The following is a 20,253-nucleotide window of genomic DNA, read 5'->3' as shown; positions in this document are numbered from 1 at the left end:
AAGGAGGAGCAAGAAACCTCAATGGTCTACACCATTAACCCCCTTGTCAGGAATATTGTCACTGGGATCCCTGCGCTGGGGGAAAGATGGGGTTTGTGATGTCTTTGTGTCCCGGGCTTGTGATCTGCGATCCTGTAGTTCTGCGAAATAGTGAAGGCAGTTATATTTTCTTTCACACACAGCCAGTTTCATTTGGGGCCACTTATATTTAATTTGGAAGCTATACTTTACCGAACTTGAGCTTTTTTCCTCACTTGGGCTTTTGAGGAATTGAAAGAATGACAAAATGCATTGCATTTGTTGTAGGAAAAGGTGTTTTCCTCTGTCTCCCTGTTCTTTCTCTCTCTCATTTGGTAAACAAAGAACAGATGAGAAACATTCACCATATTCTTAGCAGATAAAAGCAACGTGCGCTTAGACTGTCAGACAACTTGTTTGGCTACAACATTGGTGACTTGTAGGGAGGAGTCCTCCAGCCATTCCACAAATGCAGCATTCCCTGAACACTTGTAAAACTAGGAAGTGCGTTAAGAAGCCCATGTTTGAGTAGCTGTTCCGATTGCTGGATAGATAAGCATGTTAGAGGCATTACTTTGAGTTTTAAAGCCGACGCCACTTAATCTCCTAAACTTCAGTGCATTGTAAGAACCAAGAGAAGAAAACGCTGTGTGAGACGGCTTTGATGAATTGGGGTGAACTTATATTCTTAAAGACTGTTCAAAGGCTTACTTGACCTTGGGAATTAGAGTTGACCCAAAATCACCTATCAACTTAACACGCATTTATTTGGTGATTTAGTTAAAACTGCTTGTATAATCAACGGGACTCTCTAATAAGAGTGATATGTTTACTCTGCTTTCCACAATTATAGACAGTAGGTGGTTTTGGTCAGAGAATATTTTCACAACCTTAGAATAGAATATTCTGTAGAATTCTAGAGTCCATATAGATCTGTTTCTTCTCATAATATGATATTTTCCTCATTTCTTACAAGGCCGTTTGGATGGAGAACAAAACTGAAAAGGACAAAAAAAAAAAAAATCATGGGAAAGCTGTAGGGCAAATGGAAACGCAATGTTCAAGGTTAATGAAAAATGTTTGGGGTAACAGGGTTGATGAGAGGGGAGGGAGCCCAGTGGCATGGCATTGGCTGAGAAACCAGACCTCGCCAGAGGCAGCCTGGCTGGTTTGGGAAACCTCGGTGATAAAAAGTCGTGGTGGAAACCTCTGCAGTGTGTGTTAATACAGAAGTTCGGAGACAGAGGGCCTGAATTATGAGCAGCGAATAACATCATAAATGTAGCAATTCTCAAATGCCAAACCCTTGTGAAAAGCAGTTGGATGAAGAAATGCTGGAGCTTTTAAAAGCTCCCTTTCACTTTCTTTCTTTCTTTCTTTCTTTTTTTTTTAAACTTCATGCAGAACTAATTTTACACACTGTTCATTTGATTTGAAAATGCCAGCGTCTGGGGTATCATTAAAGAGCGTTATTGAGGGAGCCACTCTTGGCAAAGCATTTGGCTTAAAAAGCCTATTTGTTCTTATGTCCCTGGAGAGTTGTAGATAGGAAGGAGAAAGTGTACCTCGATTTACCTAACGCCGCCCCTCTGCCTAGGCCGGGACCAGGTAGCTGCCCTTCTGTTGGGAGGAGGCTCCTTCTCCTTGGCCTCTAGAGGCGCCAGGAGGGTTGTGGGGGCCACATTACTGAAGGAATAGACGCAAATAGATTTTGAAAGGTCCACCCCAATGTCCTATGACCAAAGCCTCTTGGAATTTCTTTGATTTCTAGTTGACATAAATTAGAATTACACAGGCGTGAAGAGTCCGCCCAGAAAAGATCAGAGAGGCTGCTGGGGGAGGAGAAGCCTCTGTGTGATCCTATTGATTATCCAGCTGCCTTCAGGCCAGGGGCCTCTGCGAGGCTGACTATTATTGATCCACACCATGGAAATAATCGAATTAATTCATTTCTCATCAAACTACCATTGCCAAGACCTTTCTCCTCACCTGCTCCAATTCCTGAAGTACTTAGTCAAGGAGTGAAACAGATGATTTCTTTCAATAAGAAATGATTTCTTCAGGTCATAAGAAATTCGTGTTTTCACACAGAGTTCCTCATTTAAATGGTAGGGAGATTTAATCAAATCAATAAGAAGCCAACCCAGAAAGCAAGTAATAGAAACCAGTCATCTCTTTAAAGCCAGAAATCTACTTTACAGCCTTCAAATATCAAGGGCCAAGTTTTGTGTGCCCAATTTAATGTAAAAATATTCAGGAAAAATTGACCACTGCATTTTTCAGGAAGTAATTATGGTAAGAGAAAGCCTCAACAACCTAAATATTTCTGTGGAGAAAATGGAGTTTTTATCAGCTTGTTTAGGAATCAGGAGCAGGAAAGCCCTATGGGGAAAATAATATAGGACTCTGTAACTAATACACAGAACTAACTGGAAAAATCAGTTTAAAGGAAAAATAATTTGTGGGGTGCTGTGTCCAGGACTGTTTGGGTAGCAATTCAGCCATGAAACAAAGTGTGTACCTGCAGGGACTCCCCTCTTCCCTGCCATTCATGCACAGCTGTTTCCAGATTGCCCACAGCCAAAACTGAGAATTGAAAATTTATGCCTTATCAAAGAAAATAAAGTGAAAAAACAAAACGAAACAAACCGTCCTGTGCTGATAAGGTGGGAGCGGTCTTGCCTGTGTTAGACTGTGCAGCCCAAGGCCTAGGCGACATAACCATTGCCCTGACAGCCCGTAGTCATGTGCTCAGAGGGAGAGGGAAGATGAAAAATGGTGACAGCATGGCTGGGGCTCTAAAATCTGAACTGAAGTCCTTCGCTTGAAGTATCAGCATCTTGTTCCTTTTGCTGATAAAACAGTTTCTCCAGGTGATTTTCGCATAGGAACACTTTAAAACACATTTTTACAACCCTCTCCTGATTATTCCTGGTAATTGAAACAGAAAAACACATCAGCTGAAATTCAGAGGTTACCTCACAACCGCACTGTGGCGAAGCGCTCCCGTCTCCTCTTCTGCCAATCCTGGGCACCTGAAAAGCCTTCCCTGTATTTAAGCATTAAACCAAGAAACACAGCTTTATGGCAAAGGTTAAACTGGTAAGCACTGGTGTCAAACTGCTGGGTTTTTACATTCTACCTACTTCACTTGACTGCCTGTGGACTTTGGACAGCTTAATCTCTAAAAGCCTCAGTTTCACCATCTGAAAAATTGGGATGTATTTACTCCATAGGGTTGTCATGAGACTAAATGAGATATTGCAATAAAGCACTTAGCCCAAAGTCATGCACGCTGCAAGCCCTCAGTAAATGTCCACTGCTAGTGCTATTATATTTATTCATATATACGTATCTGTTCTAGAATCTGGTCTGTGATATTCAACCATGACATGAACTACCTGGCTCATGATATTGTAGCCATGAATAGAAATTCACATGCGAAGATCTTACAGAGAAACACCAGGCCCCGAGACTTAGCAATTCTCAGAAACAAATAGAATCTATTTTTATCGTAGCTAAAATTCATTAAGTAACAATTCCACTTATTATAAAGGAAGAAGAAACTCAGAGACCAATAGGTCTCAGTCCTTTGGGGTAAACAGAGTAAAGACTTGCCAAGTTAGAAGGCCACTCAGTGTGCAGGCTGGGACTTGTTTGGTTTGCTTCTTCAGGAAAATCGACATCAACCTAGAACGCTTTAAGGGAGAGTGCTGTAAGGAGCTGCTTATATTTTGCTCACTTCTATTATGGGAATGATGTATGATTTTTTTTTTTTTTTTTTTTTTTTTAGAAAGGAGAAAGCAGAGGGCCTACTGTTCCCCAAATGCTGGAGGAATAGAATGTTATGTTGGAGTTTGCCTAAAGGCACCAGGGAGCATCATTGCTTTGTAGTAAATAATCTCCTTGGAACTTTGATTTGGCTTAAGTAATTATATGAAAGAATTAGATTGCAGGATCATATTATTTTTCTAATTTAGAAACAGAGAAGGTAACAGCAGTTTCTTAACAGGGTTCAGATTAGATCCCAGAACTCCTTAGCACCTGACTTCACAGAATAGAAATAAAGACAGCGCACAGTGGCTCAGGAGATTGAGGGACTCCTTGGGAAGGAACAGGCTCAGCCCGCACATGAAACCTGGCCATCCAGCAGCAGGTTTGCAGTGAAAGTTTTATTTGGCAAGTGGTTTTTCAAGAAAAAACCCAAACTCCTTCCCCTCTCCCAATTTTTATCTATTTTGGCCACTTATTCAAGAAATATTTGTTGAGTGTGCTTGTTGGGTTCCAGTCGCGGTGATAGGAGACGGGTCAGAAAAAACAGCGAACAAGGCAGTTCCTACCCCATAGGTAGGGGAGTCGCCTGGGGGAGACAGGCCAGCAAATGGGCACTTACAATGCGGTAAGACTGCAAATTAATTTTTGAAAGTGGTACCCCAAAGTATATTTCTTCTGCATGAAGAACCTTGCTTTGACCCCACAACTTCTTTCAGCTGCATTCCTCTACAGTTCTATTTTCTGCCACTCTCCTATTAAACTCCTTTCTGCAAAGGATGGACTATGAACAGTCATCCTTCCTTTTTCACCACTCCTTACAGCCTTACTTCCATCCTCATCGCGCCACTGAGTCTGTTCAACATCACCAGTGACTTCCTTGTCACCACAGGCAGCAGCCACTTCTCTGTCCACAACTGGTCTCATCCCTTAGCAGCTGCACGCATATGGTAACCATGCCCTCTTTCATGAGAACGCTTTTCTCTTGCCTTCAATGTCACCACAATCCTGGCTTTTCTATCTCCATCTCCCATACCGCCTCTCTCATCTGTAAAGAGGGAATAAAAATAACACCTATCCCATAGACTATGGAGAGAAATGAGTTAACGCATGTAAACTTTCTTACATGAAGCAAGCAAGGACCATTTGCAAGCAAGAACCATGTGGTGGTGAATTCCTACCTTCTTCATCCCCATCACTCTCCTCCTCACTAGGTTGTAAGATCCATGGATTTCTCCTTCTGTTATATTGCCAGACCCAGCCATAGGGGCTGATACATAACAGTTACCTAACAAATATGTATTGGATGATGGATGAATGGATTGTGTTTCTTATCTGCATTCTGTGTAGCTCCAAGGTTCTGAGGAGGTTCCTCAGAGTCTCTGGGAATGACAGAGCAGCTAAGAGGGCAGGGTGCCTGGTCCTTACCATCTAACTGACTTCAGCCAGAGCAACCCCATTTTTATTGCTTTGTTTTTATTTAGTTTACTTATTTGGTTTATGTATTTATTTATTTATTATTCTGGTTTGCAGAAGTATTGTACAGCTAAAAGCAAGTTTGAAAAACATTAGATCCCACTTCCTCCTGATAATTTTATAGATTATAAGAAGTATCTGGAGAGAGGGAAATTAGAAAGGTAACACCTTGGATTTAACACCAGCTTCCTGTAGCTGGGGAATTCTGAGTGTAGCTGAAAGCCCCTGGGGTTCAGGACAGTCACAGACTGAGTTCAGGCATCTGCTGTGTGATTGGACTCAGCATCCTTCAGAGCCTAACCCTGGAATTCTCTGATTTATGTAGAGTCTCTCTTCTGAAAACCAGAAATATCACTTGTTTTCAGGCTTTTTAATCTACAGATTTACAGATCACTTTTATGCAGAATAAATTTTTGTTGGTAATAAATTTGTTTTAGGAAACAGGTCAAATCCATAAATTCTACCTGATGGCAAATGCCATTTTAGAAAGATATTTTTTTTTGTCAGGTGTCCACTGGTGATTACCACCGCCCCAGGCTTTCTGTAAGAAAATAAAAACTGAAATCAAGAAAGCCATTAAGCATACAAGAAGACATTTTTAGTTCTGAGAGTTTTCTTTCTCGATTGTGTTTTTTAGCTTAACTTTGTGAGTTTAATTTAGAAACACCCAGATGTGTTCTATAAATACATTGTACTTACCGCTCAGTTAGTGACTACATTAATTATCTTATTAAGGGCCCAGTTTTTCTCAAATAGTCGATCTTTTGCTGAACCATTTAGAGCATTGCAGATGACTCACCAAGTAGCTATCTCCATCCTGATGTCCCACACGGGTCCGCTTTGGTTCTCATCTGTACCGCACATGCAAATCTATACTAAAAAATGTATGCATTTGTGCGCTAGGTCAATTCCATGGCCAGCGGTCAGTGGCCTCAGAGTGGCCCTATGCAAGGCTCTGCATAGAGCTTACACTTGACTTGAAACATCCTTCTTGGTGGAGGATTGCTTGGAGAAACGGAATGAAAATGTCACTAATTTCTCTCTGACAGTCTGGTTGTTGGACTCCTGTCACACTAATCTCTAATTAGAGGCTTCAGGTTGGCGAGCCCCGATTCTCACTTAACACTGCAGGCGTTTCTGTGATCTTCATCCTCCCAGGTTCTTTGCTGCTTCCTCACTGTGCTAATTCAAGTGAATAGAAAGCAATGCTAGTGTTAACAGGCTACCCACATCTCATGAAAAAGAGACAGCATGAAGCCAGGCCTGTTGTGATATTGACAGAGCATAGCACTTCCAATCATTGCAGATTCTGAAATGGAATGACTGCATTTGACAAAGTTGACTGAATTTATGAGCCTGCCTCTGTCAGGTTCATTGCATTCTCAGTATCTGTCTCTTTCCATGCTTTGGGACTTTTAGATGAGTATTTTACCACCCAAGAGTAATATTTCTTACCTCTTTCTGTTAAAAAAAAAATCCATCCTTGAAGGCCTCAGGGAGGTTCATGCATGAAGCATAGTGCATTGTGGGTGGCCTGTAGACACCTGACTCCCAAATGTAACAGGTAGCTTTTAGTCTCCAATAAGATGATCAATTTTTCTTCTTAAAATTATATTAAATACTTAGTCATGTGTGCCCTGTCCTTCACCTCATGGGTGGTCCCTTGAGGAAACACTACATCCATCCATGTACAGCTGAGTTTAGGGGAATCTTCCCTTCCATTAGCTATTGGAAAACTCAGGAAGTGGCCTCCTTGGGCTGTGCCCAACTAGAGATCCAAGACCAATGGTGACAGACAGGAAGCCAGTCTGTTTTTACCACATTCAAAGAATATACCTTTTGTTTCGGGTAGGGGTGAGTATTTGTAAAAAGATGGGCCAATAAGCTGTAGGAGCAACCATTTCTTTTCTCCAGAACCCCTGACTCAGTTTAATATAGAGGGCAGCGTGGGAGACAAGTGCTTACTTGTTGTCTTCAGATAATCTTAGTTCAGACTTTGCCTTCATATTCCCAGGAGCAGAAATCACCTGTGCCCTCTGGGAACTTCACAGCTGAAAGCTTTAACCTAGTGGGTCTCAGCCCAAGCTGCACATTGGAATCTCCTGGAGGGTTGGGGTAGGGGGGGTACTTTAAAAAACACTGGTGCCTGGGTCCCACTTCCCCAAGATGCAGGTACAGTTAGTCTGGGATATGACCTGGGCACTGGGGTTTTTAAAAGATCCCCATGGGGCGCCTGGGTGGCTCAGTCGGTTAAGCGGCCGACTTCAGCTCAGGTCATGATCTCGCGGTCCGTGAGTTCGAGCCCCGCGTCGGGCTCTGTGCTGACAGCTCAGAGCCTGGAGCCTGTTTCAGATTCTGTGTCTCCCTCTCTCTGACCCTCCCCCATTCATGCTCTGTCTCTCTCTGTCTCAAAAATAAATAAAAAACGTTAAAAAAAATTTTAAAAAAAGATCCCCAGGTGATTCTAGTGAGCAATTATGCTGAGATCCACTGTATTCTTATTTGTGTTCTTGTTTGCAGACACAGTTTAACTCATCCCACGTCAATAAATGTGTATCAAACATTTGTTATGTCTGAGTTGCTGTGGGGTTTGTGGTGAAGGGCCTTGGCTTGACTAAGAGAGACAGAGGGAAGGAAAGGAATGCGAAGTTGACTGTTGAGTAGAGACAAAGAGCAGGTGCTTTGGCTCACACCTAGAATCATTTTCACAGCTCTCACCAGTCTGGGAAAGACCCTTAATCTTCATTGTGGGCTCTGCCTGCAGCCTGTTCATGCATACTGAGCTACTGCTGTATCCTCCTCCAGACTTCTGGAAAGCTTAGCCTTGCTGCTGAAGAGAAAGAGTGTGAAGAGAATGAAGTAAGAGAGTGTAAAAGTCCCTCCAAATTTTTGGTGTCCTGGACCTCCCTGTTCTAACATAGGGAAACATAGGTAAGACATGGTATGTCACCCAAGCAGGGACATGAGAAGTCCCTCTGTGAAGGGAAGAAAATAGAATCCCCAAAGAGAGCCTGCTGCATGTTGTTGGCTGTGCAGGGTCCTGGGAAAATCAATGTATCATCTGCTGTTTTATTCTTTTCTTAGTGTCCTATTTAAAATATTTTAAACTGCACTTAGATGACTCATCTCATTTACATGCAAAGTTGACATATTACTAGAATTCACATTACCCTTATTTTATCCATTTTAATATGTGCCCATCTCGGGGCCAGTGGGCACTTGCTTAAAGAGCAATTGGGCCTCTTTTGAATATGCATTGTCTGCGATGACTTTTGCTACACCTTGTGAATGCCGGGTTCCACTGATAGCCAGTACAGTTTCCCAGATCCAGGAAACTCAGAGAGAAGCAGATTCCAGAGGCGTATTGCCCGACAGACAACACTCTGCCTCTGGGCCGCCAGGAGTCAGCCTCTGGGGCTGTTAGCAGTGAGTGACATTGCCCAGGGAGTCTGTGAAGAATGACAGACCAGTGTGAGGGCAAGAGCCCTGAATTAGGAGAGAGGAGTTGAATGTGCTATTTGCAGCCCCTTCACAGATGTACTGTGGGTTCCTTACTTTTCCCACCTGAAGATAGGGGGATCCATTTTCTTCACTCCCCTTTCCTCAGAATGGAGCTATGTGAAGCAAGAACTACTGAAGTTATACACTTGAGTTTGCTAGATGAGCTGGAGAAACATTACCTTACAAAGCTTACAAAGTAAGGGACAGATTAGTGGTTTATTCTGGCTCATGAATGGGTTTCCTTTCTTCCCTGAATAATATGTGTGTATTTAACAAATGTGTACACAGGCTGATGCTTCCTTGTCCAGAAGTTCAATTAAATATTCCTTCTTTTGGAAAGCCTTTTCCAGCTCTCCTAGAAAAGGTCAGGTGCCTCTGTCTACAGCAACCTGCACTTCCCCTAGAAATCAATCCTCAAGCTTTGCTGTTGCCGGTATAATTGTCCATTTTCCTTGCCCCAAGGGGTCAAGAACCTTGTCTGTCAAGTTGGCCATTCTACCTCTGTCTGGGACACAGAAAAACGTGTTGATGGGCGGGAGACTGGAGAAAAAGCAATGCCTGCTTATGTCATGGGCAGTTGCCCTGCCAGAAGGTCCCTTGTTAGTCCTGCAGCTTCATCACGTTTCTATCATGTTTCAAAGTCTCATGCAACCACAGCTGCACCATGGAATATTCCACAAGCAAAGTGAGATCTATTATAATTTACATTCCCACAGAGCAGCCATTTTGAAGACATTGTAAAGGACTTTGAAATGTGCTTATATGTAAATTGAAATCATTTTTTGTACCATAGATGGAAAAGGAATGTCAGTGAACAGTTTACTGGCCAGGTGATCAGCTAGGCCACAGTATGGCACTTCCTGCGTCTCGCTGTTACCTGTGTGCCAAGGCAACATGGCACAGTGCAGAGAACATCTTTGCTTAGGGGTCCTGGATTCAAATCCTAGCTTCCATTTACAAGGTACATGACCCTGTGTGAAATACTAATCCTCTCTGAGCCACAGTTCATGTGAAATAAGGAGTATTAATGCGTATATGCCTGGAAAATAGTAGATGTTCATTGAATACTTTTCCCATTCCCTCCTTGCTAGAGTGGAGGCATACTTTCGTTTTACCTTTATTGGTCATTATGGTGAAGAATTAACAAATTATGTTCAACTTTTTGCCAAAGTAAACCATGCTGAAGAGAAGAAATGTGTTTGATTTATCCCCTACCACACAAGTGCCTCATTCTGATGAGCACAGTGTTTCTCAGTGGGGGGCGTAGGACAGTTTGGTTTGAAGAATTCTTCCTTGCCCGGGACTGTACTGTGAGTTGCAGTATTATTTTCATGCTATCTGGGACAACAAATGCCACACGTCACTGTGATGACAACACCAACGATAGCAACAAAAAGCTCCTCGGATTTCCATTTGCCCCCCAGGGAGCAGTAAAGGCAGGTAGAATTTCTGAAGCCCAAGAAACTGGGTAGCATTATTTTGAGGTAGCATCATTTTGAGTCAGGGGATCTGCCCACAGTTCCCCTTCTGCCTCCAGATAACTGTGACATGAGAAGGCATGTTAAATGTCACAAAATTTCAGAATCCTCTGTGGGGCCCACCTGGGCCTGCCGCCCTGAGCAGGGCACTGACGCTGGAAGCAGAAGTGGGTTTTTGCAACGTTTTGGAAACAAGCTCATATCTAGTGACCAGTAACGTGTCTCTTAGTGTTATCCATCCAGTCTAGTGTGTCACTGATCTCCAGTAAGGAAGGCTGCCCTCATTTAACTCCAGTATGGCCTAGGCTTTTCCTTAGTACTGTCTGACAGCAGAATGACCCAGCAGAAATTACTGAACCACCAGCACGAGCTACTTTGGTGTCCTGTGCCAAATTATTGGAAACCCGAGGGAAGGTGCATCTGGAAAGAGGCGCCCGGTGATGTCGGTTGGAAAGGAGAGTAACACAGAGAATCGCCTTAGGTATGAACTTCAAAGGATGAAAGGAGTTTGGAGCTGCCATAATGCCCAGACTTTAGAGACTGCTACCCCTGTAGTGGGAACAGTCTGGGAACAAGGTGAGGTTATGTCCACTGTTTCTGATGCAGAACTAATTCGTGCTTTTGTGTTTACTCTGTACCTGTTCAGTGAACAACTACTACATTAATTTAGCCAGCAAATATTTATTGAGTAGTTACTAGGTGCTAGGCATTCTATAGGTGCCAGAGATGTGGCAGTGAACAAAACCAACAAAAACTCCTATCTCATGAGCTCATAATCTAATGGGGGCGAGAATATGCCAGGCAGTGGGCAAAGGACTGAAAACAAAGAGATGACTCAAATACTCTTTGCTGTCAAGAAACACAGTCTAGCAATAGCGTAATACATTTTAATGTTATTGATATTTTCAGTAGTGGTCACCTTTGCGTGGAAACTTTCTCCATTTAAAAAAAATGATTTTTTTAAAAAGTGATTTTAAGTTGTTTATTATATTCATGAATGTGAGTTTCATACACTCAGGTGTCAAATATTTCCCCCCTCACAAGAAACGTGTCCTGTTTTAAAACATGAGACAAAGAGGAAATAATAATCACTTCACATAAATGTTTTTTTCTGAAAATTTTATCAGAAATAGCATTTTTGAATGGTAGGTATCATTGGGGAGATACTTCAGATTTGGGCTTGCACTTAGCTGGAACTTTCTGGGGAAAGTATTGATAAGGTGAAGGAATGAGTGTGATGGTCTAGAGAGATTGTTTGAACTGAATCTCCGAAGCTCGAAGAGTCTGTTCTCATCCTTCCATAGTAGTAACAGGAAGAGAATGAAACTATGGTATGATTTACCTTAATTAGCATAGCAATTTACCTCACATTTTCAAAAAGTGCTAATAGATGTTAACTCAAAATAGATTAAAATACCAGACAAATTGCTACTACCTTGAAAAGAGTTATAATAATTTTGAAAATGTAAATTATGGTTATGCAGTCTTTGGAGAGAACTATAAAATCCAATCTTTCTTATATTTAAAAAATAACCTGTGGTACACACTTTTTTTTTTCCTTTAATCACAGTAATTTCTTCAAATGACACCACTGCATATTTCTTTAGGAAGATAGGCTGCATTTTTCAAATCTCAAGTGTAATATAGGAGTTGCCGTTGATGGTTTTCAGCAAGAGGAAAAGAAATTGAATACAGAAAACCAGGGATCATGGAGAAATGTAAAAAAATTAATCTATGTTCCTTTTTTATATTACACACATTTTATGAGTTGGAACAGAGAATTGTTCCTTTCATTCTAGCAAGTGGAGTTGTGCATGACAAAATGTCTGCAGAAATGTGTATGTAGGCGTAACAATTTAAAATGCTTTGGACCCTCCTGGTGTCTAACGCTGAACTTTTTCTCTAAGGCACCAAAGTGCTTATGGATTCTATACAAAGAGGTGAGCATAATTTGTACTTCTGAGGAGTAAATGAAAATAACTTTAGTATAAAATTTGTCACACTGTATCGCCAGGAGACACTATAAGTAAAAGATAGAAACTTCCCTAGTGGGAACACATGTATTTCCCCTGAATAGCTTCTACCCAACAAAGCTCTAAAATGGAATATTTGCATTTTCCCCTTTGCTTTGTTTTCTAGAATTTACAGAGCACAGTTAGCAAAAAGATTACTTAGAAGACATATTATATCCACAGAGGATTGCTGGTTTAATTCAACTATACAAAACCAAGTTACTGTCTATTCTTGCCCATAACCTTTGAAAGCCAGAGGCCTAACATACTCTGTATTCTCAGCTATGGGTATACCTTATTTTAGGCAACTGAAATAGGTAAATTGAATTTTGGTAAATCAAAGTATATATACAATATTGGCAGAGAAAATCAGTTAACCTGACCGTGGATGCCTTTACCAAAGTGAATAATTATCCCCTGATTTATATACTTCATAAATTTATGTTTATATATCAGTTTGCTTAAGGTAAATTGTATCTGTCTTCCCACAAAACAGTTATCACATAGAGATATTTTTTTTCTGTGTTTAAAAATTGGACCTCGAAAACAGATTGCCTGTGAATCCCTAGGTATCGGACTTTGGGCAAGCCCACATGTAGATCAGAAAAGAGGCAGCACAGAAGACAGTGCCCATCTTTACAGTGGGTTTAAATGTTTTCTCTTCTCGGTTTTCTGTTATCTGTTTTCCTGGTCATTGTTCCTTGAATACTGAGTGGTCTGGACTTTCTCCCCTTGCCATGCATCCTGTCTGACCAAATGACTTCAGTTCTTTCTTAATGAGACCTGCATCCTTATGGGTTTGTTTATGACAGAAGGGAGGAAGGTAACCTAACAGCAAAGTAGGGAACATCAGGTAAAGAAAAGGGAGGATTTTCTGCAAGTAGATATTTAAAACCTGCACTGTTCCATTAAGGAAAGTTCTGGAATCACCTCCAGAGACCAATAAGGTAGAATAGACTCTTCCTGTATATGATGTATGTTTTAAAGCTTACTTCTCACCCTATGATTATTTTATTTTGAACACTACAACTAATGATACCAAGGTTCACTTCTGAAATATCTCAGAAATTGAACAATATGGAGCATCACGACAGAGAATCAGTCACCCTAGCATATCGTTAATTAACTCATGCACCTCATAACCATTTGCCAAGTGCCTGCTCTAATAATAAGAGCTACCATTTGGGGACCTTTTTTAAGTCAGTCACAGTGTTAAGCATATCATTACACTTAAGCCTTACAACAATCCTGTTACTTTTAAGTAGTTTTATCCTGTGTGTATAGTTGAGGAAACTAAATCTTAAAGAAGTAAAGTGAAATGAGGGTTCAAACCTGTTTCTGGTCGACTCTCAAGTCCATGGTATGAACCACAGTTGCCATTTTTCTTCTCTACGTTGCACACAGCTTGACAGCCTTAAAGGCAAGAGACAGTCTCTGGTCCCCAGAGGCTCTACTTATGCAGGTGGAAGCCATAGGCAAGTAAAGAGATGATTACACAGTGAGAGTGCTTAAATAAAAGAAAGAACCATGCAGGGTGCCCACCACAGGTGCACAGAGAAGGGGGTACCTAACCCTTTCTGGGAGATAGGCTTGCTTCAGGAAGGTTTCTTGAAGGAGGGAATTCCTGAGCCAAATAAGAGTTCCTCAGGGAATTGGTCTTTGTGTGATTAGTATTTAATGTCTGGTTTTGCCTTGCTCTTGAGTTTCCATTTCTTACTTGCCTTTTGGTATTTTTTTTTTTATCATTCTTTCACTAATAACTAGGCCTGACTTGTGGGTACAAAAATGATCATGGCTCTTGTGGATTGTACATTGGGGCAGGAGAAACAGATATTAAATTAAGTAATTATAAACTAACTTTATAAGTGTTATGAAGACAAAGTGGGCAGTGTTAGAAGAGTAAATAACCTAAAAGCCTTACCTAATTTGGGGTGGGGGGGAGCAGGGATAGGGCAGTGAAATGACATTGGGGAAATGACACTGAAGCTAAGAACTCAAGAGTAAGTAGGAAGTAGACATGAAGAGAGGGCTTTTAGGGGAAAGTGGGTAAAAAACTATTCCAGGTAAAGAGAATAACATGTGCAAAGACCCTGAGGCCAGAAAGAACTTGGACAGTTTGATCATCTGGGATTAAGTCAGGTGACTGGAGTATCAAAAATACGCTACCGAGATACATAGAGCCAGACGGCGCATGGCCTTCTTAAGTGTACTGTCTTAGGCTGCCTCAACCCAAGCAAAACTTAGATCATAAATTTAAATTAAAAAATTAAAAATGTTGCATAAGAATCCTCTTAAGGCCATCAATTCATATTCTCAACTCTAATTTGTATATCAGTTTTTCTTTTTTACTTTAAATGATTTTCTTCTTGTTTTTGAAAACAATGTTATACATCATAACTATCACAAAAAGAATTAACTACATGGTTTGGTTGAATTTGGAGTGAAAGTTGATTTAATACAAGCAAGTCTTGAATAGAGAGGTGTTCTGACAGATTAAGTATCATCAGTGCAATGTTGAAATATCAATTCTCAATTTAAAAAAAAAAAGATTATATATAACAGTTTTCCAAATCACCCAGAAAACATCATGTTATCTCAGAAAAGTGTAGACGACTGAATGTCATGGTCGTCATACTTCTAGGCAGGCTTTCAAAGCAAAAAGCAAGGGTTTGGTGTTGTTTTAGGCATTTCTTGGTGGTCCTGATCTTTTTCAAGAATGGACAGACATGGAGAGGGAGCACAAAATTATGTATCATAAGCACCTTCTTTCAGACCAGCTTACTCAGTATAAATGAAATATTGATGCATTTGAAAATGCCCAGGTGTTCAATAAAGATTTTAAATAAAGCTACCTAAAAGTTGTGGTTCTTAGGTTAATCATTTATTTATCTAAAGGATGAAGGAAGCTGTCTACTTCTGTGATATGAACTGCAATCAGCTTAAAAATAATTGACAAATTAATCCCTTCACAGCGCAGCAATTGTAAAGGTGTTAGTTTTAATTAGGCCTGTCTGATTGCCTTGTCTAATCAAGAATCAAGGTGGTATCTTTGATGGTTAAGGTCTATTGGGGCCATCCCTGACCTGCCAGCCGTGTATGTTTTAATTATTGATTCCTCACATTTCAGCCCTTTTCACAAAGGGACTTGAAGTTTGCAATGCCTTAACATTTAAAGGGAAGAAAAATAAACATTTCCCCCAACACTTCCATCTAGATTCCTGTGGATCCTCTCTACCACTCTACAGTTTTGTCCTAAAAAAGCTGTTAGGTTGATGATGTAGCTAAATGCACATTAGAATGCTATCTCCCTGCTGCCTCTCCTCCCAGGCACTAGCTTTTCAGTAGGCATTGTTAAGATCTCAACAAGTCGCTATCATTTATGCTTCTAGAAAACACATTTGATTTCTTGATATCCTATGTCTTCTTTAAAAAATCCCTGAGGGTGAATGTAGTACTCAGGAAATCGGGAAGGTCAGGCAAAAAGGGACACATACCTTCTCACAGAACACTGGCTCACATTGCTGACGGGGAATGAGGTGAGAGTTCCTGTTACCACCATTAGCACGTCAGTCAGAGGACACGGGCAGTGGGCGGTCTCAGCCGTCCCGTCCTGTGCTTGACGATGGCTCTTCTTTGGTTGCAGGTCAATGAAGTGACAGTGGAGCAGCTGGTGCAGCAGTACCCCCACATCACCTTCAGCACCGTGCTGCAGGACTGCAAGAGGACCTTGGAGAGAGCCTATCAGATGGGCTGGACCCCCAACATGTCTGCTGCCTCCTCCTAACACTCCTGCTCCTGTGTAGGTCCACCCGGATCAGTCAGCAGGGCGGAGAGGAGCAGGAGATTTGGGGCAGGCGATCCCTTGGAAGGGTTTTAACTGTTCCACGTGTACGGGTGTACCCGAGTGTGTATATTTGTGTCTTGTTTGCATACTGCATAGCATAAGCGCAATTGCTATCTGTTCCCAGGTGAGCTGGGTTTTTTTTTTTTCCTTAAAAATTAAAGATTTCAAAAGCCACACACACCTTTTAGTTTTTAAGTTCAAAGACTCGTTTCTCTAAAAATTTTTTCTTCCTGTAGAACCAAAAAAACATCGGTCTATTATTTTGAGCTTCTAACTACTGCCTTTTGAAGACGCCCCAAAATAAATGCAACTGTTTTGTCTTTTGATGGGATAGAATCGTGCACTTCTGATGATCACCAGACCAGAAGTGATGTTGCACTAATTGGAAACCAGGAAACCAGTACCCTGCAAAATTTCAAGCACGTACACACATATACGTTCTTACACTCCCTCATAAACATGCACACGTGCGTGCGTACACAACTCCAGGGCAGTTTCTTTCTAGACCATTTCTGACACAGGGGCCTTCCTCCAGGTCACTGAGGAAACATGTCATCCACTGTGGCTCTGCCTAACTCACTGTATCCACAGATGGTCAACTTGCTATCTGGAGATGATGTAGGGACTAGAGAGAATTAAGCCTTCTGTGAAGTTTTTATATGGAGGCAACGATCTGAACTCCCCTGGCCAGCTCACAAAAGTTAATTATTCATTATTTTGCAAATGTGTTCTGTTGAGTCCTGAATATTTCAGTGAAGTTTTGTGTTAATGTTGTGTTAGCTTTTATTTCATGGATAGTAACTGGTCCAGATATATTTTAATGATATTTGGAGCTAACCTTAGCATTCTCCACATTAAAGGCACCAATGTAATTAATAGTGCGCAGTTATTTAAAAACAACCCTACCGATCATTTAATTATTTTTTTGTTAATTTTGGTAATTATGAACGTGTATTTCTGAAATTTGGAGGTAGTCACATGAATAGAAAATTAATGAGTGAGATATAAGTAGACAATCTTCCTATTACTTTCTTTTTTTCTTTTCTCTCTTTTTGTTTTCTTTGCTTTGCTTTGAGCTTTAGAACAGGTTTTATGGATATATGCATGTTATTTTTGAATAGTTCTTGTGCTACTGCAAAGATCTATTGCTGGTTAATGTATGAGTTAAGAGGAAAAATTAGAAAGTCTTTTCATTAAGATTTTGTTTACACTTGTCAGAAATAAGCATTTCTTTGTTTAAAGATTGCCAGCTTTCAGTTAAGACAATATCGATAAGTAAATGAATATGTGTTTTGATTTCACACATCTTTACAATTAATTCATAGTAGGGACTCAGGCTCAAGTAAACTTGCCTGTGTCTAGATTTATAATCAAGACCACAGGGAGCCTTTTTAAGCTAAAGAGTGATTATCTTTCACAGTAGAGCTAGATACAAAACCCTGACTTGTGAGTTTGCTATTTATTCTCCCCCAATGTGGACATAACTGGTTTTTTTTGGTCTTTAACAGATATACTAAGGTTTGAGTTTCACTTTCTGTAAGCCCCAATATGGCTAAAATGATACTAGCTGTAAGAAACAAAATATAGCTTTACATTCAAATACTATTCACTTATTTATAAAGACTCCTTTTTTGTAAACACTGTTTCCTTTGATTACGTCAACATGTTTCTGATGTGGCATTGTTTTGCTTTTAATCCCAATCAGTTAAGAAAATCTACTTAGTAAGCACCAAGGGTATTTTTTCCATCACTAGATAGATTACTAATTTAATTTGAAAGGAATACAATTTGTGTAAGATTAAAAACTTTATTATTAATAAAAGAGTTCATCTTGCACATCAAATAGTATCGTTTTCATATTCATTTCCCCACCACTGAAAAATATTTTAATTCACAATATTTTAACTGGTTTTTAATCCAAAACTAATTTATAAGACAGTATGTATAGAAATAGTAGCTTGAGTGAATAAGCAAAAGTTTAATTTTTATATACGTCACACTATATTTTAAATAGTTAAAAAAAAAAAAGAAGGGAGAGCCATTGATGATATGGATGGTGCCATTTCAGTTCAAAGTTGTCATCTTTAGAGTGTTACAGTTTGCTTGTCAAATGGTTTCAGAAGTGTAAAATTGATTTTTTTTATAACGTTGCGTTGTTTGAATCTCAAATACAGCACTATAACATGCTTTAGCTTGGGGGTGGGGTGGGGTGGGGAACTTGCACTTATTCTTTAAGATGTTGACTAATCCAGAAAGCCTGATGCAACATAACCTGGAAAACTGCTTTGGTATATTTGTAGAAATCTGTAGAAACATCATATCCAGCCTCAAAGCATTAATCTCAAAAAAACAACCAGAAAAAAAAAAAAAAAAAAAAGCATCACCTTGAGTGATCCTGTGATGGTTGTTGAATGTGTTCTCATTAGATGCTTTGAAATGAGGCTTAAAATGATTTCTGGGCAATATAGTTTCTTGTTTTGCTTAGAATGTCATAAATATATGTGAACACGTTTAATGCAGGGCTTTGTATCCTCTCCAAAATGTCAACAGTATTTTCAGAATAAAGACTATGAAATATATTGCTGTAGTGAAAAATTCTGGTCCTTTGTCTTTAATGTCTTTTTGAGTGGATAAAGGAAATTCACCCAGTTTGTAGTTTCTATATTTCCGTGAATCTTTTGACCTTGCAATGGGTTGCAATAAAAGAGAAACAAAATACTTTGTCTTTTGTTTTATTTTAGAGACAATAAAAGGCCTCCCTGTTGCTGGTTGGGTGTGATGCATGCAGCGGTCCACATCCTTGTGTGTTTCACTCCTGACTTTATGTTGGTTTGACTAACCAGGATAATGAACAAGACTGGGTTTAGGAGGTTCTAATTTGTCCAGTGATTACTGAGATAGATTAAAACCTTAAGGGTTTAAACAAGTGGTTTGTTTAAAATCCCATTCCCTAAACAGTCATTCATTTGCTTTGCCATTTATTCAATTTTTCAAAAGTAAACAGTTAAATTTATTGAGTAAAAAACATGTACCCAGCACTGGTCATTTAAAGATAAATAAGACTTATTCCCATCCTTGTTTCTCATAGCCTAGCAAGGAGACATTCTTGAAAACTAGCAGTGGCAGTGGAGTACAATAGGTGTAATAATAGGCATAATTAGAGGGCACACATGAGACAGAGTAGCAGCTTTGGAGAGGAAGAGCTTCACAGAAGAGGTACTTCTAATGAGGGCTGAAGGAATAACAGGAATTTACAAACTTAGTGTGGGGAAGGAAGGGAGAGCAAACCTGGAAGATGGAAAAGTATGTGCAAAGTCATGCAGGAATGAGACAGCAAGGCAAGTTCAGGGTGTAGCCAAGTTAAGGTAGGTAGCTGGGTAGGTAGGTAGCCGGCCAAGTGAAATAGAAAAGTATGTTCCGTAGGGGCAGAGAGTAGAAAAAGCCTCTACAGAAAAACCAAGCCTAATCATAAACTTTTCATGGACTACTAAAGAGATTGGATATGTAGGGAAGGAAGATCGTTTCCACTAGAAAAGTCTTGCCCTAAATTCTTTCAACAAGTAGAAATTTAAATGCAGGACTTCTATTTCTGCCAATATGTTAGAATGAAGATCCTGAAAGATTTTCTGCTATGTAACCTCTGAAATTTTCAGTAAAATAATTTTAAACCCTTTTACCTTTAGAAAAAAATTTAAGTTTATTCATTTATTTTGAGAGAGAGAGAAAACACATGTGCACACAAGTGTGGAAGGGAGGAGGGGGGGAGAGGGACAGACAGAGAGAGATGGGCAGAGAAAGAGAGAGAGAGAATCCCAAGCAGGCTCCACACTGTTAGTGCATAGCCCGACCCATAGCCCAACACCGGGCTAGAACTCACAAACCCTGAGATCATGAGTGGGACGCTTAAACGAACTAAGCCACCCAGACACCCCTTTTTAAACCTTTTTAAATGACTAGCTGTGCCTGCAAGAAAGCAAAAGGAACCTCTTGTGACCAGGAACAGAGTAGGGACATCAATCAAGAACAGGGGTCAGCAAACTATGGCCCCAGGCCAAACCTGGCCTGATATATATTTTTGTAAATAAAGTTTTATTGGAACACAACTACACACATTTGTTTATGTCTTATCTGTAGCTGCTCTTGTGCTACAACG

General features: G+C 40.2%; 1 protein-coding gene across 2 annotated transcripts in view; it reads left to right on the top strand.

The window, feature by feature from the left end:
- Positions 1 to 18,818, top strand: part of FBXL17 (F-box and leucine rich repeat protein 17) — a 492,553-nt gene extending 473,735 nt beyond the window's left edge. For both annotated transcript variants that reach the window (XM_042990905.1, XM_007094101.2), the window contains one exon: positions 15,900 to 18,818. In XM_042990905.1, the coding sequence (XP_042846839.1) occupies positions 15,900 to 16,040 (141 nt within the window). In that variant the 3' untranslated portion in view covers positions 16,041 to 18,818. The remainder of the gene's footprint in view (positions 1 to 15,899) is intronic.
- Positions 18,819 to 20,253: the final 1,435 nt, after the last annotated feature.

This window comes from Panthera tigris, chromosome A1 (assembly GCF_018350195.1).
Source record: "Panthera tigris isolate Pti1 chromosome A1, P.tigris_Pti1_mat1.1, whole genome shotgun sequence".
NCBI classification, from domain to species: Eukaryota; Metazoa; Chordata; class Mammalia; order Carnivora; family Felidae; genus Panthera; species Panthera tigris.
The sequence above is the reverse complement of the archived record's forward strand: the minus strand, read 5'-3'. Positions and strand labels throughout refer to the sequence as shown.